The sequence below is a fragment of the Lynx rufus genome, unplaced genomic scaffold, assembly GCF_022079265.1.
Source record: "Lynx rufus isolate CCGP_SWC_20201006 ecotype Redwood Valley unplaced genomic scaffold, mLynRuf1.p SCAF_4, whole genome shotgun sequence".
Classification (NCBI taxonomy): Eukaryota; Metazoa; Chordata; class Mammalia; order Carnivora; family Felidae; genus Lynx; species Lynx rufus.
Window position 1 is genome coordinate 111,927,398 of NW_025814856.1, and position 25,115 is coordinate 111,952,512.

At 36.4% G+C, this 25,115-nt stretch overlaps 1 protein-coding gene across 8 annotated transcripts in view; it reads left to right on the forward strand.

Annotated features, from left to right (window-relative positions):
- HDAC9 (histone deacetylase 9) overlaps positions 1-25,115 on the forward strand; it is a 742,193-nt gene that overhangs the window by 316,651 nt on the left and 400,427 nt on the right. For 4 of the 8 annotated variants that reach the window (XM_047094862.1, XM_047094855.1, XM_047094857.1 and 1 more), the window contains exon 7: positions 22,789-22,920. The exons of the other annotated variants lie outside the window; for them this stretch is intronic. In XM_047094862.1, the coding sequence (XP_046950818.1) occupies positions 22,789-22,920 (132 nt within the window). The remainder of the gene's footprint in view (positions 1-22,788; positions 22,921-25,115) is intronic. 8 annotated transcript variants of the gene reach the window in all.

The following is a 25,115-nucleotide window of genomic DNA, read 5'->3' on the forward strand; positions in this document are numbered from 1 at the left end:
TGATCTTTTCCTAGATCCAGCTCCTGGTTTTCTTGATCTGTATTAATTTGACCCTATTAAATCTCTTGTTTAAAATATTATGTTATTGTCATACATGCCCTGGGACTTTCTTCAGTGGTCTCTTCAGGACTGAGTTTCTTACTCATTCTCAAAATTACCATAAGCACTACAATTTATAGGAAGCTTTCCAAATCCTCTTTCATCTCTTCCCTGATGGTGAAATCTTTACACTTCAGTTCCCTTAATTTTCCTTTGCTACCTATGTTATTTCCATGTAAACACTGCCTCTGTATAATAATGAAATTTACTCAGTGTCAGGATTTGCATTGTATATTTTTTGGTCTCAACAATAGAGATCACAGTATTTTTCTATAATATATCAGTGTCTTTCAATTTTTTTTAATCTATGACATACTACACAGTGTGAAATACACATCCCCAAAACAAATAAAAATTCATAACAATTTTATCATGTATAATAGTTTCTTTACTATTCTGTTTATTTTATTATAGAGTGCTGGTTACAACACAGCAGATTTATATCATATCCATTTTGCAAAACACTATAGAGGATGATCATGCAAAGTTTATGAAATGAATATTTGCCAGAGAAATGTGCTGAGAACTTTATGATATAAATCATTTTTGGACTAAATAATGTAATATCAAGAGGAGTGTAATGATTAATTACATGATGATGATGTTTCCCTTCTTCAGATACTGTGTTGCTCCACAGTAAAACACTGATAAACAAGAGAGCAGCAAGTTACTTTGCTGTGATAGTTGGTAAGGGATAAATAGGTAACTTATGGATTTTGAGATTACTACTGGCAGGGATACTTTAAATACGTTTTAAAAATATGTTTATTAAATAATAATTTTGAAGGGAGATAATGTTAACAGCTGGTTAGATTTATGTGGTAGTAATAGATCACATTGGTCACTATATGCAAGATACCATTGTAAGTATCTGTATATCTTAGTGATGCCATACAGTAACCTTGAAATACATCTCATTGGTTTTTAGTAGTTTTCTGACAGGGGAACAGTCACAGAGAGGTCAGTAATTTTTCTTAGTTCTCCTTTTATTTACATGATGAATGTAATGTCAGGTTTGAAGTTTAGTGCCAGGTTTGAAGACAGTGAGTTTTATTTCAGGACCTGGCCTTTCAATCCCTATGTTTTATACATAAATAACTGGTATATGGTATCATTGAAAAAGGCAGTTTTACTAAAGTTATATCACCATGTTGATTCATCCTAACAAAATAATGAATTTTAAAAATTAAATTGTACCAGTTACAATTTAACTTCAGTCTAATGATGAATAGCATTCAAAATATTTTAGAAATAACATATGAGCTTGCATTAGTCTTCATAAGTCCAGCTAGTACAGACATTTTCCTTTGAAAACAAATTATTTAAAACCACAAATTAATGTACTCTTTCTACATCTAAATAATTAAACATTTCTTTAAATAAACAATTCCAGAAATAAAATAAAAATTTAAGTTGGACTTTCCAAATATATTTGCCACAATCAAATATAAGAGCTAATTTCTTGATCAGTAACAATTCTGAGAAACCGTCATGTAAAATTAATGCCAAAATATGACTTTGCTGTCACTGTACAAGAAAATGTTATTTTTAAATTCTAATATATTTTTAGGAAGTTAGAATAGCTTGTGGATTCATAGGAATTAATAAACATACTTTATATGTGTTTATTCCACATAGAAGCTGTTTTACTTTTTAGATTTATAGTGTTCATTTGCAGTATAGTTAGAAGAAAAAAATTATGAATATTTCTCTAGCTTTTGGAAAACGTTCCTTAAAGACACATGCATTATGTTTCCATTACTATTACATATATATACATGTAAAATAATTTCCATCTTGATGTATTACTAGGATAATGTTTGTCTTTCTTGAGGAATTAATATGCTTACTTATTGCAATGAAAAAACTTTATATTTTTCCTTTAGCTCTCAATGCTAGAACTAAGCTATTCAATTTGTTCAACTGAAGTAGCTATCCTTAGCCTACATACAATTTTCCTTATTTGTTTATTTGGCTTCTTATATCAGATATTGTATTTTTAAAAAATTGATTTTAATGTTTTTATTTATTTTTGAAAGAGAGAGAGAGACAGAGAGAGAGACAGAGACAGAGTGCAAGCATGGGTAGGGGCAGAGAGAGAGACACACACAGAATCCGAAACAGGCTCTAGGCTCTGAGCTGTCAGCACAGAGCCTGACACAGGGCTCAAACTCTTGAACTGTGAGACCATGACCTGAGCCGAAATCCGATGCTTAACCGACTGAGCCACCCAGGTGCCCCGATATTGTACTTTTTTTTTAATTAAAAAGCAATCCATATTAATCATAGAAAAATATATAAATCAATAAAATAGATAAAACTATAGTTTCTGTGTTGGCACCATAAGTATATTATTCACTTTTTGATGTCTTTTAACATCAAATTTGAATCTCCCGTGTCATATTATTGGTTAGATAATCATTCAGCATACAGCTATACCATAATTCACTTATAGTACTCTAATGTTGGACATTTAAAATATTTCCAGTGTCTGCTATTAAAATAATTTTGCGGCAAACATTATAAAAGTTCTGTCTTTGAGCAAATTGCTTATTATTTCTACAGGATAGATTTCTAGCGTTCTGGTTCAGACTCTATCTACTCTATAAGACTTGTTTCACTTTTCACCTCTAACTTCAATAATTGAAAATGTCTATTATCTGTGGACACTAATCTATCTTGAGTAACTTTATTTTTTTTTAATTTGCCTGTTCAATTTATGCCATTTCTTGAGAAAATTTTCAAATTCCTTAAAGGTGGCATAACATAAATAACTAAATGACAAGATTACCATTGCTGTTTTCTCAACAACAGGAAAAGAAACCTTGAAATATTGGTTATACACGACATTTCTTGAGCATCTTGAGCATTGCAAATGCTGATGGTGAATTATTCCTAAAGATAATTACCAGAGTTCAAATATTTTATAATGTATAAAAGTATAAAATTTTATACTTTAAAATACTGCAAAAATGCTTTCTATGTTTCTTTTATGTCTTGATATTATGCTAGTTTTGACTCTGAGGCTCTATTAAACAAATTTTCTGCCTTCGTGATAACTATTCTATTTGTGAAAACATATGCAGTAAATACAAATAGAAGGCATGTCTGTTTATGCATTCATTTGTTTATTTTTTAAAATCTTTACCCATTTTATTCCCCAAAGATTTGATATGGCCATAGAATATTAGGTGACTAAGATGATAATGTTTTAAAGTTTTTAAAGTGCTTTAGACTTATGAGCAAGGAGTGAAGGCTAGAGTATGGAGGGAAGTCTTGGGAGAGAAAATGGGTTCACAGTACCTTCGGAACAATAGGTAGGTGGAGAGTAGATAATCAAACAGGTAAGGTGAGGGGCACCTGGGTGGCTCAGTCCGCTGAGTGTCTGACTTCAGCTCCAGTCATGATCTTACCGTTCCTGAGTTCGAGCCCCACATTAGGCTTTGTGCTGACAACTTGGAGTCTTTTTCAGATTCTGTGTCTCCCTCTCTGTCTCTGCCCCTCCCCCACTTGTGCTCTGTCTCTCTCAAAAAATAAACAAACATAAAAAAAAAAAACACTTTTAAAAAGGCAAGGTGAGGGGCGCCTGGGTGGCTCAGTCAGTTAAGTGTCCGACTTCAGCTCAGGTCACGATCTCGCGGTCCATGAGTTCGAGCCCTGCATCGGGCTCTGGGCTGACGGCTCAGAGCCTGGACCCTGCTTCCGATTCTGTGTCTCCCTCTCTCTCTGCCCCTCCCCCGTTCATGCTCTGTCTCTGTCTCAAAAATAAATAAACGGTAAAAAAATTTAAAAAAAAAAAAGGCGAGGTGATACGGAGTGAGCATCTTAAGGATCTTAAGGTGGAGGACTTACTTTTGACAGTATTGGAGGAAACTTTTGCTAGATAAGGTAGTACCAGACTCAGTTTGCAAGAAGTCACTTTTCTCTTGAAGCCTGGTATAAGAAGAGGACCAAAGAAGTCAGTGCTGTGCATTTTCATGTGTGAGATTAACATTAAACAAGGAAAGCTTTAGAGAGAGATCTTGGTGATCTGTGCAGATCTGGATGAAAGAAAAGAATGGAAGAGCAGAGAGTTTAACCTAATGGCTTTGGTAAGAAGAAACATTCAGAGAACTTATAAACGGATCCAAGTTCACACAGCTAGTAAACAACAGAGGTAGAATTCGAACTCCAGTCTTTCTGACACCAAAATGTGTGGGTACTAGCGTAGTACTGTAGATTTCACTAGATAAAAATGATAAAAATGATAAAACCAATTGACATTAAGATGTTGAGAAGAAAGTTGATGAGTTGTGTTTTGATTGTACTGATGAAAGAGGAATATGATGTAAAAAGTAAAATTGAAGATCAACTGAAATTTCAGAATTAGAGTTTTCTTGGAGTCACACAGAAAACTTAGTAAGTTTGGGCATTTTGAGCCATTTTGAGGAGAAAGTGTGTGTGCGTGTGAGAGAGAGAGAAGCAGACAGAGCCAGAGAGAAGCAGACGAGAGAGAGAGAGAGAGAGAGACTGAGAGACATAGGGAGAATATGCACATGAATGTTTGGACAGTGAGAGAAGTGAGTGGGCTTAGGGAAGTGCGAGGGCTTTTCCTAGGGCAGGAAAGATGGTAGTGAGTTGGAGAATTCAAGGAGGAAGAGCTCTGTGCTACAGGAGGCAAGAAGAGACATGAAAGTGTGGGTGTTTCAAGGATAGGTATTGGAAACATCATAATACCTTGTTCGTAAGTAAACCATATAATCCAGAGGCGCCAAATGAGTAAAGCCTAGAGATGAATGATATGAGAACACAGGAAAATATTCCACCAGCAAGGGGAATGGAGATGCTGGCACATGAGGGAAGTCCATGACAGTCAGGTCTCTTTTCTCCCTTAATGTGCAGATTCTAGAGGGAGAACGAAAAGCCCCAAATCAGGAAGTTTATGTGTACAGAGAACTTTTGAGTTAAAAATAATCTCAGTATGCTAAAGGTTGAAACTTCAGGTTGACTAGAAGGAAGTGTTTTGAAACTTGTTGGTAGAAATTGTATTAAAATGCGTGGTCAAAAAAGTTGTATATGTTTCATTTACAATTAGAAGGAAATTAAAGGTGGGTAAGGGTTGCATAGGAGTTTGGAGATTGAGGTGGGTGATCAGTGAGACATCTTGCTCTGACACTGGATATGATCTGCTTTTCTGCTACTTCACAGAATGAAGGCTGCAAAGGGTGGGAAGGATTGGGAAGGTCAGTTCTTAAGTATTGCCATACTTCTCAGAGTTTCATTAGCAGTCTTCTAATTTAAGCTATTGCAAGGAAAGAGGCAGTTTTCAAAGGTGCCCTCTTTTGATTTTGCTGAATGAGATGGTAGCAGAGGGAAATGAGAGCTGACTTTTATTCAGCACTTACTCTGGGCCAGAAATTGTTCTCACTCAGGGCACACAGAGCTGACGAAGAGGCCATCTTTGCTTTCCAGGAGCTCAGTATCTCAAAATCTCTAGGAGATTTTGCTGTTAACCTTATCCCCAGAAGGCAAGCATTTTTTAAGTCTTCCTATTAACAAGCTCCTTCCGGAATGTTTTCGACTTTCAAAATTGACCCCTTTCTTAAAGTAATAAAAATCAATAAAAATTCACATCCCTTGTTCTAGGTTTTCCCTCTTCCCTTTGTTGTCAAAATTTAAATCTATTCCATCATTACATATACGATTGAATTCAGAATAACACTTACTGAGCATCTATTCTGCTTAGTTATTCTGCTAGGTTATGATGTTACAGAAATGTATATCATCTGATTTAACTCATTTTTCTCTTCCTTATCATCATTCTCATAGGACACCAGTGACTTACAAATCCCTAAATCTATGGCTTTTTCTTAGTTTTTTTTTTTTCTTTATCTTTTGTGGCTTTTGTCTCCACTCACCAACTCTTACTCTTTCTCCTTTAAAGCTTAATTTTAATGCTACTCTTCCATTCATCTGCTTCCCCTCTCTGTTTCCTTACTGCATCCTTTCTGCATGCAGCCCATGGAAACATGGGATTTCTCAAGTTCAGTTGTCTCCTCCTCTCTGCATGTTGTTTTTCATTGTTTTAATTTTCCCATGTTTTCATTATCATCAGCCTATTAAAGGCTTTAATTCTAGTTCTTATTCAGTCTTATCAGTAGTGGTACCTCTGACAGCAGGGTTTAACTCAACTTTCTCATTCGTAAAATGAACAGACTGATCAGGACCATTTTCATTTTTACCTTTAAATTTATGGTCAAAATCTACATCTCTAATTCTCAACCTCTCCATAGGCTCCAGGCTGACATTCCCAAGATGTTCTGCCATTATTGTCACCTCCCAGGTTTAAAAGTTGACCCTCACTAGGCCCCCTGGGTAGTTGATCTCTGACTCTTGATTTTGGCTCAGGTCATTATTTCACAGTTTGTGAGATCAAGCCCGTAATGGGGCTCTGCATTGGACTCTGCACTGATCACACATACCCTGCTTGAGATTCTTTCTCTCTGTCTCTCTCTGCCCCCCCCCACACATGCACAAGCTCTCTTTTTCTCTCTCTCAAAATAAATAAACGTAAAAAAAAAAAAACTTGACCCTCACACCTTCCACTTCAAGACATGCTTCTACTCCTGATTTCCTCAATTCTGCTAAAACCTCTGCTCTAATCACACAGGGTTGACTGTGAGATTCATCTTGGCTTTGTCTTTTGTCTCCTCTTTTCCAGTCCATCACCAAGTGAAGACCTTTCCCTACCATCTCACTCTTTTTAGATATATATTTTTCCTCCCATAATACCTAATATACAACTTGGCACAAAGCAAGTGCTCAGTTAATAATAGTTAAAGGGTGTGTCTCATTCTTCTCCTCTTGTCCTATTGCTATTAGTTCTCCTTCAGAAATGTCCAGTCATAATTAAAACCAATTAAATGAGAATCAGCAACATTCTCTTTTTTTCCACTCCTAGCTCAAGTACAACATTTAAACCACCTGAAATAGAATAAACTGGTAAGAAAAACAATGCTGTTCTTTGAGCCCTGATAGAACATAAATTCCGTGAAAATCTGTTCAAACCACAACTCTAATTAAAGGTTTTAGCTGCCAAATAATATGTTCTGGTTAAAGCCAAGTTAGTATTATGGAGTGTTTCAGGAATAACAGCACAGGCTTTATACTTTGCTGTTGATTTTCTCATGGGAAACTCATGTAAAGGAGAGTGATACCTCCCTGTTGACTTTAACTTTTAGAAATGCAAAGCATGCTGAAATTGTACATAATTCTCTTCTAAAGAAAAGGAAATAGCATTTCAATGGTTTTCCTCAGTGTCTTATTGAGTTATGGTGGGGCACAATTATGTCTGTTAAATTGATTTACCAGATGGAACGTTACATTTTATATTCATCTGATTAAGTTATAGGAGACTGGAATTGTATCTCATACCATGAAGATCATATATAAAAGCAAAATTATTTTAATTAACTACATTTTGAAACTGGCTAATTAGATGTTTAAACCGTTTTTTTTTCTCTCTCCTCCAACTTACATTGCACTAAAAAAGGGAAATTGTGTTTAGGAATGGGCCTTATGATACAGTTGTTTTTTGGCTTAATAATCTAATATCTCAAATGGAATCTGTGAAGGAAAAAACAGTAAAATGTTCCCACTTGAGTGCATTTTGGAAAGTGCTTGCTTATCATGGCTATTTAATATGTACAAAGTATTCTTAGCATTTCAGGGTTAAAATAAATGATCTTTAGCTTACACCCTTATGGATCTTTAACAGAAAAAATAAAGAAAAAAAGCTCTATTTTTGTCTCTTTTTTCTCCTCTCTATCTTTTTACAAATAAAATATATATTAATAAAACTTTTACCTTTTATAGAAAATTAAATATGATAAAATAGTAAATATTAATTTTAATTATTGTCCTAGTATTTTGCTAACTGATGAGCATATATCTTAATAGTTTTCTTTAATATCTGACTTCTTACCTAAAAATAATGCAATAAAAACATAGCACAGTAAAACCTGATCTAATCGGAACCGGTATTTAAGAATATGCTACTTGCAAAACAATGCCAACCTTGGAATTCATTGGACTGCTGTATTGGCTTCCTATGGCTCCTGTAATAAATTACTACAAACTTAGTACCTTAAAACACACATATTTATGATCTTTCTGTACTGGAGGTCAGAAGTCCAAAATGGGTCTCTCTGGGCTAAAATTGAGGTGTCAGCAGAGCCGTGTTCCTTTCTAGAGGCTCTAGGGGCATTTTCATCTCCTTGATGTTTCCAGCTTCTGGGGGCTGCCTGCATTCTCTGGCTCGTGGCCCACTTCCCTCTTCGAAGCCAGCAGTGACTAGTTGCGTCTTGAACTGCATTGCTCTGGCACTCACTCTTTTGCCTCTCTTTTTAGTATTTTCAAAAGACACTTGTGATTATCCTGGGCCCACCTGGACAATCCAGGATAATCTCCTTCTCTTTAAATGAGCTAATTAGCAACCATAAATCCATCTGCAACCTTAATTATTTTTTCACCATGTAAAGTAACAGTCACACGTTCTGGCGAGTAAGACATAGATATCTCTGTTGCCTTATTCTGCCTACCACAACTAATTTAGAGTTTTTATTAGGATGATGATTGCTATAGAACCCTTTCACTTAGTACTTCTTCACCAGTTTATTTGAAGTTTGAGATCTATTTATCTAGATAGTTATCTAGAGAAAGTTGGCTAATAGAAGGTGTTTAACTGAAGATCTGTCTAGAGAAGGACTCTGAGGTGACCTTAATAAATCCAGAGGCAAAATGTTGCCTTTTACATCAGTCTGAGATAGATATTTGTGTTTTCTTATAAATATGTATTACAAAGAAAATCTAGAATAAAGATAATGAAGCTGTGAATTCCATTGAGGCAGAAGTGAATTACTGAGAACATTCCAAAACATAAAGTTTACAAAAGCAAAATTTGCAAAGGAAAATAATAACAAGATCTGCCCAAATGACTTGGAAGGTTTTGAAACGGAAGAAGAAGAACAGGAAGTAAGGTAGCTAGAGTTTGAGCCAGGTGAAGGACAAACTCCTGTTGTTTAGATATCAGTGCTGACCCTTTGTTATTGGTGCTGTTTATCCATGGCACCTGGTTGGGTGTCAGGGGTTTTGAAGGGCCAAATGTTCCTAATGGTTGCACTGAAAGACTCAAAATTATAGTGAAGCAGATAACAGTTACAAGTAGTAGTAATTAAACACTAAACAATATAAATGTGCATGGCAAGATTGACCAGAAAGCCACTTAAACTAAACCGCACAATGTGATTGCCTGAGGAGACTAGTGGAACCACCTTCTACATAGTGAGCTAATCCAGAAAACTGGGGAACGGGTTGTCCTCTATCTTATTGTAGAGTCTTCTGTCATCGCTTGCTCTTAAACCTTCCCTTCCTCAATATGCAGTCTGTTGCAGTTCAATACCCATTTAGTTCAATGCCCATTCCAGTGGTTGACCATTCTCTGACTCCAGCATAACTTTGGCCAGTCAACACTCTGTCTTTTTAAATTTTAAATCTAGTGTTCCTACCCTCCTACTTAAGACTCATGTAATAACTCTTCTTTTTTTATTTTTAAAAAAATTTTTTTTTTTCAACGTTTATTTATTTTTGGGACAGAGAGAGACAGAGCATGAACGGGGGAGGGGCAGAGAGAGAGGGAGACACAGAATCGGAAACAGGCTCCAGGCTCTGAGCCATCAGCCCAGAGCCTGACGCGGGGCTCGAACTCCCGGACCGCGAGATCGTGACCTGGCTGAAGTCGGACGCTTAACCGACTGCGCCACCCAGGCGCCCCTCTTCTTTTTTTAATTAATTAATTAATTTAAGTAATTTCTACACTCAAGGTGGGGCTCAAACTCAGGATCCTGAGATCGGGAGTTGGATGCTCTACTGACTGAGCCAACCAGGTGCCCCCGTGATACTTCTTCTATCATCCTGAAGGCTAAAATCCTTACATGGTATTCACAAACTTTCTCTTCCCTTCTCCCCTCCTGACGTAGCCTTCTCTGTAACCTTTCTCCACTCCACCCTCTCATACCACTTGTGTGAGCAGTCCCAAACAAGTTACAGTCCCAGAAGAACTCTCTGCTTTACACTCACATAAGCCATTCACACCTGATTTTCCAAATAGTCCTTGCTCTTCCTCCACTGTATGCTTGGATAGTTCATACTTTTCTGTAAATGCTTAGCTAATACATACTTCCCCTTTGTTAAGCTTTACTTGGTGCCTTTTTATCACCCACAAAGCTACGCTAAATACACACTACATTCCTTATTCTGAATATATTTGCCAAAATAAATCTGGACATATCTTCATGAATATATGTCTATGTTAAAATTAAGATTCTCTGAGAAATCTTTGAGGATAATACCTATAGCTTGTTTGCTATTGTATTCAGAGAGCTTATAATAGGCACTGAATAAATTTCTCTTATATGAATAAATAAATGTATAGAGTAATATTGGGAACTAGTATACATCTAGTATACATCTCTTTAGGTATTTAAAAATATAGGAAGATTCTTTATGAAGTAATTTTTAAGAACTTAGTTCACAGTAATATTTTGTGGGAATAAGATTGAGTATGCTTTTGGAGAGTTGTAAACTGGACAAGTCAGAAGAAAACAAAGGAAACAAAGTAGCAAGCTAGACAGCGATTTTATAGTTTTATGGGAATGAACTGAAAATTTTTAAATAAACATAAGATAAAAAAAGTTTTTAAAAGTTTAAAGCCATATATTTGAAGAAAGTAAGGTTTACAGCATTTAAGATTAGACAGTGATTTCACTATATTTACTGGATATCATTCTCTTTAATACTTATGAACTCTTTAAAGTCAGGAGAATGTCACATTTGCAGGCAAGAAAATTGAGGCATAGAGACATTGAATAGTATTTTACCCAAATCATACCACAGTGGCAGAATCAAGACTGGGAATCAGTGCCAGACTCTTATTAATGTGACCAAGTAAGGTTCATGCTGAGAGCACAAATAAGGTTAGATTTATGGTGATACCCAGAGAGTTATTAGGTGATAGGTGTTAATTTTCTGGACCATACAATCCTGAATGTGTGCTTGTTTTCTGGGAGAAATTGTGTCCCTATCAAATACTGGGCTGTCCCTATGCAGATCTCACCCATTCAGATGGCCCTCCCTCTGTCATGAAATCAATTCACATCTATGTTTATACCTGTAGCTCTTATGAAGTATCTGGGTAGAAAGTGTTAAAAAGTTTTACATCACAAATAAAACTATTCTTCATGACATTTCTATTTGAAAGAGTATATAAAGGATACATCTAATAAGGGAAGTAAATAAAACTGTAAAGTACATCATGGTATAATTTCTTTCATGCATAGACAGGAATTCGTTCATTCCTGAAATATTATTAGCATGATTAAGTAATGTATTCTGAATTTTTATTTATAAGTGTGGAATTTTAGAACTAAAGAGGACTTTTATTTTAAAAAGATATAAATATGTCTATAAATTCAGATAACCCCCAAAGTAGCATATTATTTAAGTTGTAAAATACTAGTTAGAAGTAAGACTTTATTATAAACCTTTAGGCTGTGGGTTAAAACATACATTTTAGAGGGACGCCTGAGTTGCTCAGTTAGTTGAGCATCCAACTTCAGCTCAGGTCATGATCTCACTGCTCATGGGTTCGAGCCCTGCGTCGGGCTCTGTGCCAATAGCTCAGAGCCTGGAGCCTGCTTTGGATTTTGTGTCTCCCTCTCTCTGCCCTATCCCTGCTTGTGTGCTCTCTCTCTCTCTCTCTCTCTCGCTCAAAAATACGTGTTAAAAAATGTCTTAATAGATTTTAGAAACTGGATTGAAGAAGACTGAATATGCCCTTAATCTAGTTTATTTCAATGAAGTGATAATTCAACATTTTACTGTATTTTCAAAGTATGGATTTTCAGAATTTGTCCTTATTTAGGTAAATATCTTATACTTAAAATATTAAAATGTATAAAGGAAGTATTCTAGATACATGTCTAGATAAATATGAAGGTATTCTAGACTTAGGGGATATGATTTCCTGGAATCCAAAACATGTTATTTTTCGTGCTTGCCAGAAAAATGAAATTCCTTCTGCATTCCACATCTGATCTATAAGACTTCTTGCCATAACACTGAACATCAAGAAATTTTTAGGAATTAGAAAAGTTGAAGTTCATCTACTTTGCTTCTCAACAACATTTGAAACCCAACCTTTAATTAAGTTTCCTTTCGTGCTTGAATATGTGTAAGCATGCATTTATTCGTTTAGCAACTGCTTATTGAGACTTACCATGAGTCTGTGTAGTTGCTAAGTACTGAGAATAGACACAAAATTATGACATCTACTGTTCTGAGCACTATGTGTGGTGGAGTAATTTCAGTGAAACAGCGAAGGTTAGAGCCATATTGCAGTGGTTTGAGGTTAGGAAGTGGTGGTGGCAAGTTCAAGGCTACTTAAAAAAAAAAGCTTAACTGTGAATTAACGTATAACTACAGATAGTAGCTAATAATTTATATCTTAGGAGGGCTTATTTTTGTTTGAATGGGAAAGATGCACACTTGTCTGCTAAGAAGAAAGAAAGAGAGTTTGAAGATATACATCAAATATCCTCTCTTAGTATTGCATAATTTAGCTAAATTTTGCTTGATATTTTTTTGAAGCCTTATTTTCCATTTAGTATCCCTTTCTCAATGTGTTAGCATACTCAATATTCATTCCTTGAATTTGCCAGCACCTTCCCCTGGACAAGGTTGTTTTCTCCATATAGAATTGTACTTTCCTCCCAGGTCGGCCTGTCAGTATCTCACTCAGCCCCCAGGATTTCCCCCTCTGTGCCTTACAGCCACAACCTGCTTATACTTATAGCATGGCATTGATCACAGTCTGTCATTCATTTTTGTTAGACCTTGAGTACCTAGGAGAAAAAGGCTTTCTATTTTATTGATGAGGCAGTTGCCTCAGTGTTTAACACACACTTTTTCACATTCATTGATTCATTCATTTATTCAATAAATAACTTACAGATTTACTCTATGTAGTAGGTATTGCATAAGTACTGAATAAGCAATGGAAACATAACTGTACCCATTCCCAGCCCTCATGGAACTTGCAGCCTATGTTATCAGTATTGTTACTCAATAGAATCTTAATTAAATGACATTAAACAATGGAACCAACTAAATAGAAAGTTTTCATTTTAACTATAAAAAAGTGATGAAATATTGTATAAATTATAATTTGTTTTTGTTCAGAATCATATTGTTTGATTAAAGTATCTTATCTTATTCCTTAAAAATGGGAATTTGTACTTTAAATGTCCTAAAAATTCAAGGAAAATTGTTATTTTCTCCTTTTTTTGTCCTTGTATTTTTTTTTCTTAAATCTAACATTGAGTAGCAAGTTTTGTATTCATTTATTCATTCATTTCCACTAAGTGCTAACGAAGTCAGGTAAGCACCAGGCACTCAGAAGAAACACTGGTGTAAAAAAGGGTACAGTATTCAGTACAGAGTACTGCTCTTAGATAGAAGAAGAAACTGAGTGTCTTGTCCTGGGCCTTTGAGTTTTAGAATGCCTGCTCTGGCTGACAATATGAAGCATCTATGAGTGCTATGGGAAAATGCCCATTCAGGGCTAACAACCTCCCCATCCTGGACCACATTCCTGTTACCAGGACCTCCATATGTTTTTCCAACTTCTCTGAGCTGCTTCGTAGGACTTAATAATACTCTTTGCCCTGTATGCCCATTGATAATTTTTATAATAATAAGGTTGTTGTTGCTTTCTTCCTTTTTTTAAAAAAAATGTCTATTTTTGAGAGAGAGACAGAGACAGAACACAAATGGGGAGGGGCAAAGAGAGAGAGGGAGATGCAGAATCCGAAGCAGGCTCCAGGCTGCATGCTGTCAGCACAGAGCCCAACGCAGGGCTCAAACTTAGGAGCCGTGAGATCATGATCTGAACTGAAGTCAGATGCTTAACAGACTGAGCCACCCAGGCGCCCATTGTTGTTATTTTCAGTTGTGAGGAACCTAAGAATTAAGTTCCTGTTTACACTGATGGAAGGAAATACTCACAAGTGCATTCACAAGTAGGTTCACAATAATGCGTGCCACTGGTGCAGTCTTTCCAAGCAACACTGTAGATCCCCTAAACATCCAGTTATCAAATGTTTAAACAAAATATCGCATACTCACATGTGAATGTGACTACCTAACATATGGTACACCCTTATAATGTGTTTTTAAAAGAATACATAGCTACTTGGGGAAAGATTCATAATAGATTTTTGAGTGAAAAACAGAATAAATGGAATTATTTTAAAGAATATATAATTGCCTGTGAAAAGACTTGTAATGCGTTATTAAGTGAACAAACAGTATGCCATCATAAATATAATTTGATTCTCATTTTCAAATATTTTTATATACAAAACACAAAAGAAACATATTAGCAGGCAAAACTCAATTTGCCCCATTTCTAAAAATATTGAACATGTATGACCTATATAATCAGAAGACAGCAATAAATGTTGTTATAAAATAAACACTTCACAGGACCACACTGCAAATTGACTAATGTGCATAACATATACCAATATGCTTTTTGAAAGAGAATAATCCTTTTTAATAAACAGATATATTTGGTATATTCCCAATAAGAAGATGGATAGATGTTGACAATAATATTTCTGAATCAAAAAGAATAGTATTATAATTTCTTCAGGGAATTGCATTCATAAATTACCGTAAGTGTGGCTAGTTATTAGAAGTTAAAATTACCAAAGAAATGATTTTTTTAAAACTCATATGAATGAATTATATATCATTAAATGGTTACAGTTAGAAAGAGTTAGATTAGAAACTTTGCTCCTGACATAAAAATGTACAAAATCTGACTCATAACATTAAAAATCTGTATTATTTGAGCCAAAAATATAAGTTGTGTTAGATTTGTAGTATTATTCTGAATGCTGACTTTGCAAATACATAGCCTTTGTCTAATTATGAAAAGTTTTAATTAGAGTAACCTAGATCTTCAGATAAACTAGATTAGAGAATTTTCTATGTCCCCAAAGTATCTTTTCATAATTGGAATGATTACTTAATTGAACAGTTCACATGGAATGGATTCCTACACTGCTACCCTGAAAGGGAGAAGTGACTCAGGCAGGAAACCTAATCTTCCTAAAGGACATTCAGAAGAGAGTGAATGAATGATAGCTTTTATGTCCTTGGTTCCAAGTGACAGAGTATTAGAATATGGCAGCTCCTAAGGTAGCCCTGTGGGTGGGAGAGAGCAAGAGAAATCCAGCAGAGAGAGAGGCTGGGTGAACAAGTACACAGATCTAGTACAGCAGGGAAGAGTGACAATGCCAGGGAAGGAATCTGAAGTTGGCAACAGAAGTCTCACCTTCACTTGTGATTTCAGTGCTAAACATGCAATGCAGGTAAAATTGTTGAATATCTCAAATATTCATTAGTATAAAGACATATATTAATCTAGTACTAAATTTTGATTGATAATTATTATCTAAATAGTATTGTTTTTTAAACATTTATTTATTTGGAGAGAGAGGGTGTGCACAAGTGGGGGACAGAGGGGGGGGGAGAGAGAGAATCTCAAGCAGGCTCCGTGCTGTCATTGCAAAGCCCCGTGAGATCATGACCTGAACTGAAATCAAGAGTTGGGTGCTTAACCGGCTGAACCACCCAGGCGCTCTTAATTAATGGTATTATTGGCCATTACTCAATGGAAATTTCTTCCTTTTATCCTTATGATCATTTCAAATGAGAATGAAGAACATCTGTATACCATGATACGTGGTATTGAATTTTTGTCTAATTATTGGTGTAAAGAATGTTCATAATTTAGGATTAAAAGGGAATAAGGACAAAGTGCACACAGTAAGCATCATTCTTAGTAGATGGTGATGTATTTAAGACAGAAACTAAATAAAGTAGAAATTATAGGGGCGCCGGGGTGGCTCAGTCGGTTGAGCGTCCGGGTTCAGCTCAGGTCATGATCTCACGGTCCATGAGTTCGAGCCCTCCTGCATCAGGCTCTGTGCTGACAGCTCAGAGTCTGCAGCCTGCTTCAGATTCTGTGTCTCCCTCTCTCTCTGCCCCTCCCCCACTCACACTTTTTTCTCTCTCTCTCCCCCCCTCTTTTTCTCTCTCTAAAAAGTAAAATAAACATTAAAAAATGAAAAAAAAAGAAATTATAAACAGGTAAGTAAAAATATTGAAAAAATATGTAGTCAATTACCAACAAAAAATTGATTTTATTTTATTTATTTTTTTAAATCTTTATTCATTTTTGAGAGAGAGACAGCACAAGCAGGGGAGGGGCAGAGAGAGAGGGAGACACAGAATCTGAAGCAGGCTCCAGGCTCTGAGCTGTCAGCACAGAGCCTGATGCGTGGCTCGAACTCACCAGCCGTGAGATCATGACCTGAGCCAAAGTCGGATACCCAACTGACTGAGCCGCCCAGGTGCCCCCCAAAAAAGTGGATTTAAATTTTTTTTTTTCCAACGTTTATTTATTTTTGGGACAGAGAGAGACAGAGCATGAACGGGGGAGGGGCAGAGAGAGAGGGAGACACAGAATCGGAAACAGGCTCCAGGCTCCGAGCCATCAGCCCAGAGCCTGACGCGGGGCTCGAACTCACGGACCGCGAGATCGTGACCTGGCTGAAGTCGGACGCTTAACCGACTGCGCCACCCAGGCGCCCCCAAAAAAGTGGATTTAAATATACTGAGTAAAAGATCAGAAAAGGGATAATTACTATTTTTGTTGTTTTTATAGGTAACATTGCAATAGGCAAAGGCAGTAAACCAGTTGTAGCTCTCTATCCTTCTACTTTTTTATTTTAAGTTTCTCTTAGTCTTACATATAGACTACATTAAACATTCATTTATTCAACATCTGTCAGTTGAACAACTTTTTTTGTGACAGCCAGCCAGTTGAGCTATGTACTCTATTCCACCCCTTTAATCATCCACCATGATGTACGGTAGGCATCATTACTACTCTGTAGTAGATACTAAAATGATTCACGGAGATCAGAGAACTCACCCATGGTTGCAACTGGTACATGAAAAGTTAGCAGTAAAATCTGAGTCTGATCTTTTTCTGTTTGAGACCTCTTTGCTTCTGCAAAAAATACTTTCCATGTCTGTATGTGTGTGTAAGTGTGCAAAAATGACACCCTCACACTCACATAAAACAAGCTGTAGTGAAATGACAAGTCTGGGCTTTGTCAGTTACTATTGGAATCCTGATTTTTTAAGCTGTGCTTCTGCTGCCTAGCTTTACTCTTTCTTTCCCGTTGTTTGTTCTCAAACCCTGCCACCCCTAAGTTCATTCCGCACCATGTATGAAAAGAAAGATTTGAAATACATTTAACTCATGAAGCATCTTGCACATGTTTTCTGTTTCATTTTGTTCCCTTTTTAATTTCTTTTAAGTGAAAAGAATAAAAGGTTTTAGGTCTGTCCTCTTTATTTTAATATTGATTGTTTTCATTTAAATAATGATAATCAATTTTTCATGCAAGGTTTTCTTCTCAACAGACACATGCATTCAGATGGGCACACACACTAAAAAGCTTGCCTTCTGTTTCTGTGATTAATTGAGATGTAGAGAGTGATGGGTATGGGGTAAAAATAGAAAGGCAATTAGTGCAACTAGGCATGAAATACATTGAGATACAAGCAGAATGTCTCCCCAGTTAGTGATCTCTTTCTGGGCTCTTGAGGATTAGCATCCCATTAGCAAGTCACTGGAATGGAAATCTTCAGCCTTTGGGGAGACCAGAGCATTAAAAATGGAATTAACTCTAACTGCAAACTGAGTCAGCACAATAGATCATTAATTCTACGCCTTGGGTATATATCATGCTGAGCTTTGGTGTGTGGGCTTCTGAAATATGAGGAGTGAGCTTATAAAGCATTGCAGTGACTAAATGATGGTTATCTATCATTTCATCCTTCATCCTCACCACTGAGATACTAATGTCTTTGGTGACTCTGGTGACTCAAAATGAGTATTGAAATACAGATGAAAGTTTTTACTAGCACTAGTGCATATGGACCTTTATTTAGAAAAGTTTTACGTTGTGTATATTTTCTAATATTTATTTTTAAGAGAGAGAGAGCGTGTGGACACACATGTACACACATGCACAAGTCGGGGAGAGGCAGAGAGGTGGGGGCGAGGGACAGAGGATCTGAAGTAAGCTCAAACTCTCAAACCATGAGATCGTGATCTGGGGCTGAAGTTGGACCCTTAACCGATAAGCCACCCAGGACACCCCAGTGTATTGTATATTTTGAAAAAATAAATGTATGTTGCACTTACTGAATATCAGTGATTCCTAGTTTTTAAAAAGCTATGTCCTTGGGGCGCCTGGGTGGCTCAGTCAGTTAAGCTTCTGACTTCAGCTCAGGTCATGATCTGAAGGTTCGGTTCTTAAGTATGAGCCCCACAAGCCCCAGGAGCCTCATCAGGCTCTCTGCTGTCGGCATGGAGCCTGCTTTGGATTCTAAGTCTCCCTCTCTCTCTGCCCCTCCCCAACTGGCGCTCTCTCTCTCTCTCTCTCTCTCTGTCTCTCTGTCTCAAAAAAATAAACTATAAAAAAAAAAACAAAAAAACTAAAAATTATGTCCTCAGCTGATGAATTTAAAAATATCACAATGCTTCAAGTAGTATCCTACCAAAAATTGAGAATTACATCTTTCTACGTGAAGTTGACTTGTTTTGCTTTCTATAGAAATACCAGTGATATTAAAAATGTTTTGAAATAAATTTCTAAGTATAAAAATATACTGAACACTTGATTATTTTCAAGTGATGTATAGTACTCCCTGATTTCTAATGATCTTTTCTTACTCTTCCACATCCTCTTTGAGAAGGTCTAACAGATAGTATTATCTCCTTTGATCATCGCAGTGTAGCATAGTCATTAACAACTGCCATTTACAGATTCTTACCCCAGGGTTTCTCACACTTGGCAGTATAGACATTTGAGTCCAGATAACTCTTCGTTCTGGGATCTGTCCTGTACATTGTAGGATGTTTAGCAGCATCTCTGGCTTCTACCCACTAGATTCCCAATAGCTATACTCCATACTGACCATCAAAAATATCTCCACACATTACCAATTGTCCCATGGTGTTTACATCTTCCCTGACTGAGAAGCACTGGTTTATCCTTTACTGAGCATGATTTAATTTAATTCTACAAAAACTTGGCAGAGTACGTGGGACTTGGTTAATCAGAGTCTTGGTAGGAAACAGAACGTTCACAATATTGGTCACAGACTTTTATGAAAGGAGTACTTTACAACTGCTTAGGGATGTTGAGGCACCCAGAAAATAGCAGCAAGAAACGATTCCCACCCCTAGGGTTGAAAAAGCAAGGAGAGGAAATAATGTTTCTGGAGTGCTGGGAAAGCTGGACCATGGAGCAGAAGCCTCTCGAGGGAGATGAAATCAGAAACAAAACTCTAGCCAGTGATGCAACACTGAGGCAGAGAGAGCAGAGGATACCCTGGCCCCTCCCTCCTCCTTAATCCTTTATCACTAACCAGTCCTACCAGTAGATGAGCCCAAAGGAAATAAAACCAGCAAAGGACTAGAGTGAGGCAACCCCAGTACTCAGCCTTATGGGCTCAGACAAAGATGTAAAATGGAGTCTATTGGGGCACATGGAGGGGAAAAAAAAACTGTCCCCATTTTAACATGAAAAACTGAGGTTTAAAGATACAAAGTAATTCACCCAAAGCCAATGTACTCCATGCCCTACTAGTAATCTATAGCTGATTTGCATAAATGAGCTGACATTCAGAGACTAGGAATTATTCAAGGTTATTGATTTTAGTAGCTGATAGCTACAAGACCAGAACCCAGTTCTCATTCCTAGTCTGGTGTGCACTTTTTTTGTGTCGACCTTTGAAAGAAATTTTAGAACCGTATATCCAGCCCACTCTGAAACAAACATAGGAATTAAAGCTATGTGCTGACCTGACAAATCATTTTCTTTTCCCTGAAAAGCTTACGGAATTCTAGGTTTCATGTAGAATGTTTAAATGGCATGTGCTGTTTTTCCAAGCTTTTTGGTACATTTTAGTCTTGATTGCAGAAACTCGGCCCCAACTGGTGCAGTGTGTTAGGAGAGAGAAGGGGGCTGGACTGAAAATCAGGAGAGTGGGGACCCAGTTCTGACTGGGTCATTCCTGCCATCCTTGGCAGGAGTAGCAGTAATGAAAGTTCCATAAACCTTTCCTTCCCTTCCATTCATCTAGATCTTCACAGTTATTTTCAGGTATCTAATCAGGTGGCCATAGCTCTAAAATAAAGGAAGTATTAGATTTTTATGTCTCATAAATGAAGAGCCAGGCTCAGAGAGTACTGGAGTCTTACTGAATATCCCATAGCTGGGAAGTGGACTTCACCTCTTCTCACTGAAAACATAGTGCATTTCCTACTCCATCCTTTAAAGTGGTTAATCAATTGATAGTCTTCCCCTGGAGAGCCAGTCAGTCGGTAGCATTTTATACTTAGATTTCATCATCAAGGCATGTCTAGATCAAAGTCTGAGAATCTGTAATTTTTTGTCTTCAGGTTATAAGCAAGGCCACAGTGGAAAGCAATAAGAGTTAGTACATAGAGATTCCTCATTTCTTCCTTTCTAGGTTTCAGATGAATATATTTATTAACTTACAGCTTTTTAGAGACAACAATTGGTGTTTTAAAGGAATTTAAAAATAAACATGTACAGGGAAACATATCTAAGTGAATAGAGTTTTATTTTCTCCCTTAATCCTGGTTGAATCAGATGCTAGTAATTCAAATTCAGACTTCTCCACTAAGATAAAGTGGACTGACAACTTCTGGAAGGTCTGGAAGAACCTTAATCCTTTACCCAAACTGTTTACCTTCTTTGCCTCAAGGTGGGGGCCCCAGGAAATGGTACATATCAGGGCTCCCGCACTGAGCTTCTTGTTCTCAGTCCTGCTCTCTGCCTACCCCCTTTTTCATTTTCTACTTTTGCAAAACTTTCAAGCCACCCATCTCTACCTTTTCAGGGTTTTTGGCCATAAAATCAGGTATATAACACACAAAAAATTAACTTGTTTTATTTTTATAACTGGATATTTCTTTCAAGTTCCTATTTCACAAGCTCATTCCAAGTAAAGCTAAAATGTAGGGGTTCTTCATCCAATGTCAAGCTGCAGAGAAGGGAAACAAAACAAAAGGACAAAATGAACATGCAGATATTTGAAGTCTAAACATAAAAACAAATCAATAAAGAGGGATAAGAAAGAAAAGATTGTTAAGTTTTACTTTGACACACTTTGCAGTCAGGCAAAAATATAAAATTCCTTCAAAGAAAACATTTCACTCACCGAAAACTCTAGCTGCATGATACCATCATATCTAACGCAGGTGATTAGTAATGCTTTGGGAAAAGGTTTATAATTGTTATCATGTTCATATACAAGGAAGGGTGGAGCAGAAATATTTTGGTATTTAGAAGAATAGACTTGATCTAGATTATCTAGGTACAGATCATGGTGTCATCCCTTTTTACCTCTGAGACCTTGGGCAAGTTACTTACCCTCTCTGTGTTCGTTGCCTCATTAATCTAAACAAGGTATAAATAGAATCTGTCCCATATAGATTTTTTCTCATGGTTAAACAAGTTAATATTAACAAAGTGTTTACAACAGTAGTGAACATGGGAATCATTACATGAATGTTAGTTGTCGTTGGAAACACTCTTTTCATAACTGTCATCATCAACGTCATCACCATTTTCATTACCATCACTGACTTGTACTACATAGGGGCTCAATCCAGTGTTCCCATTCTTCTAGAGTATAATTACGTAGAAGCCTAATACATAATTACTAAATTAGAGAACATCACTACCTAGAATAGTTTAACCACAGAAATACTAATGTATGTATACTAATGTATAATGTGCATTTGTACTTTGGAACATATAACCCAACTCGGAACTTTCAAATCTAAGGCTTGGCCACCCTTTCTTTCTATTTGATTGTATACTAAATGTGTAGAAAGTTTTATTCATAATTATTCTTCTTGGTTTGGTGTTAATATACCAAGTATATTTTCTCAGGGTATCAGGTTAGAAACTACCAACAAAGAAATATTCCAGGAATCAGAATTAGACATAAATTATATGCTACAGAGGTGTCTTCTTATTACCAGAAGTCAGGCCAGAGTCTCTAAAATCACATCAGGGTACTGTTTTTGTGGTATTGCGTTTCACCCTTGGGAGAATTAAAAGAGCTGACAATGACGTATAATAAATCTTACTCTGACCCAAACATATTTAATGATTAAACCTCCCAGCAATCCCAATTCTGTCAGATAAAATAAGTAGAAAACTTTATATTTTTACTCTTTTTTCACTTCATATTTAGAGAAGTAGGAAAACATTTTGCACATTTCATAAAAATAATTACTATATTTGTCTGTTTCATTCATTTAGAGTTAATGCCTTATTTTACATGGTTGGAATTTTAATTCAAGATGAGAAGGAACCAAGAAAAGGGTGAGCCGTTTTTTATACACAGGAGCAGCTGGCTCTCTATTTTTTAATTTTTATCTATTTTCTTTGTCTCAATCCCCAGCCTCTGAGCCCAACTTGAAGGTGCGGTCCAGGTTAAAACAGAAAGTGGCAGAGAGGAGAAGCAGCCCCTTACTCAGGCGGAAGGATGGAAATGTTGTCACTTCATTCAAGAAGCGAATGTTTGAGGTGACAGGTAATTGAGGACTGGGCAGACATACACTAAAAAATGCTGGTAGGAGGAATGAAAATAAATAGTTTAGAATAAACATGGCTGTTGCATATTAAAGTTATTTTGAGGAGAAACATTTCTTGAAAGGAAATTATATTGAAAACTCACAAGTAGTTCAGTAAACCCTGCCATGCATTCACCAACTGTGTTAAATAGGAAATGAATGAAAAACAGAACTATGTGTCAATCTAGGCGTAACTAGGGAATGCCAAAGCTCACCTTAATCTTTTCAGAAACAGGCAGTCCATTTTAGGAATGCCAACTAGAAGAATATAACTTTTAATGAAATTTGATCAGAAATGAGCAGAGGGAGGTCCAAGAAGAACACTTCCCCCATACTCAGACATGAATGTACAAAATGCATCTGGGAAAATTAAACTATGTGGAACAGCAAAACCTTGACTTTTCAACAAATTTACAGAACTCATAAATGACTTTATGTGTTTACTAGTGAACTGGGACTTATGGCAGGAGGGGGATATATTGCCTTTTAGGAAGGGAAAGAAACTGTCATTTTCACTAGTCTCAAATGGAAGAGTTCTTATTTTTTTAGCTGCCTGGTTAGTGGTGGGGTGAACAGGTTAGGAAATTCAACCTGATGTCTTACAAAGCTTTCTAGTCCCAGTTGTACCTGGTCTGAAATTAGAGAGGACCTAGGGATATGAGAACCAAAAAGGCTAGCCAAAGTAATAGTATGGACTACTGTTTACTGAGTACCTACTTGGAGCTATGCGTTGTATCTGGTCATTTCCTTCAGTTGCATCAATAAAGAAGTGGTCATTTGCAACCATTTTTTTCCATGGTTATACCAATCTAGTCAGTTGCTATTATTCCTCTAAGATCAGATCTTATCCTTAGCAGGTAAGGATAATAATTTTTAAAAATGACTTGTCTGTATCTCCTGTGGCCATCATAGTGTGCAGTTTGGGGAGACAATAGGGCAAAGGTGGTGGAGGTGAAAAATACAGAATACTAATGTGACTTGGTAGTTTGGCAGGTTATTTAGGAAAAAAAAGATGCGTCATCTCCTATGCAATCCTGATAGATTACTATGTGTATCCAAATAAAGTATTATTGGAAACTTTTTCTTGACAGATAAGACCTGTTAAATAAATAAATAGTAAAGTTTATACTTATTTTTAATATCAAATATCATCACTAATTTGGACAATTCTAAATTCGGCGCTACAGACTTTCTTTTTCAGAATGCATATTTGTACTTACGTAAATAAAAATCTTAATTAAGTTTTTATAATAGAGGGACTTAGTGGGTTTGGGGTGTTGGGGAGTGAATCTGTTTTCATGAATGTAAAGAAGATGAAAATATCATTGTCTAATGCAAGTAGATATGAGTGATTTTTCTAATTGGAGAGAATATGCTACCTCATAACAGGAAAACCTGAAGAAACAAGAAAAACATATACATTGCTTTGCTTTTTTTGTTTGTTTTCGCTTTAGAATCTGATTCTCTAAGGTAATATTTATATAACCCAAAGTTCTTTTCTGTTTACGATCTTTTCTTGATTGTAACTTTTCCCCCATAGTAACTTGCCATATTGCAGCAGAGTTTTGCTCAATACCAATATGGATAATGATTAATTCTAACTTAAAGGGGTTATGATTTGCTGGAGTTTTGCTCAAGTTTCTTTCATTCTTTTTTTTTTTTTTTTGAAATACCATATTTCTCCCTCCCTAATTTTGTGAGATAATGACTGCCCCTTTCATCTGAGGAAATAATGTGTTTTCAAAGAGAGACTTGTATGTTTTTTAGACACACATTTTTGCTCAGTGAGCTAGGACTTGTGGACACTTTGGTAGATTTTTTTTAAACTAGTATGTTGTACTTATTCTAAATGTCTTTGGGGGATCTGGACTACCAGACAGACAGCTTTAGTCACCTGTACTCCTCCCCCTTCTTCTGCCAGCTTTCATGTAACTGGGATGAGCTGTGTTTGGAACTTAATACTAATTACTTTTACTATCTAGGCAGAGACTTCATAGCATCATAGCAGTTAAATTGACGTTGCTGTTCTCACATCTGTACATCTGTCTTCCCCATGATACAGGTTCAAGTGCATGCTGTTTCCAAACCTATGCCCCCTTTCCTCCCAATAATTGACATGGGAATGACTTGCCATCTCCCTCTTTTTTAAATTCCA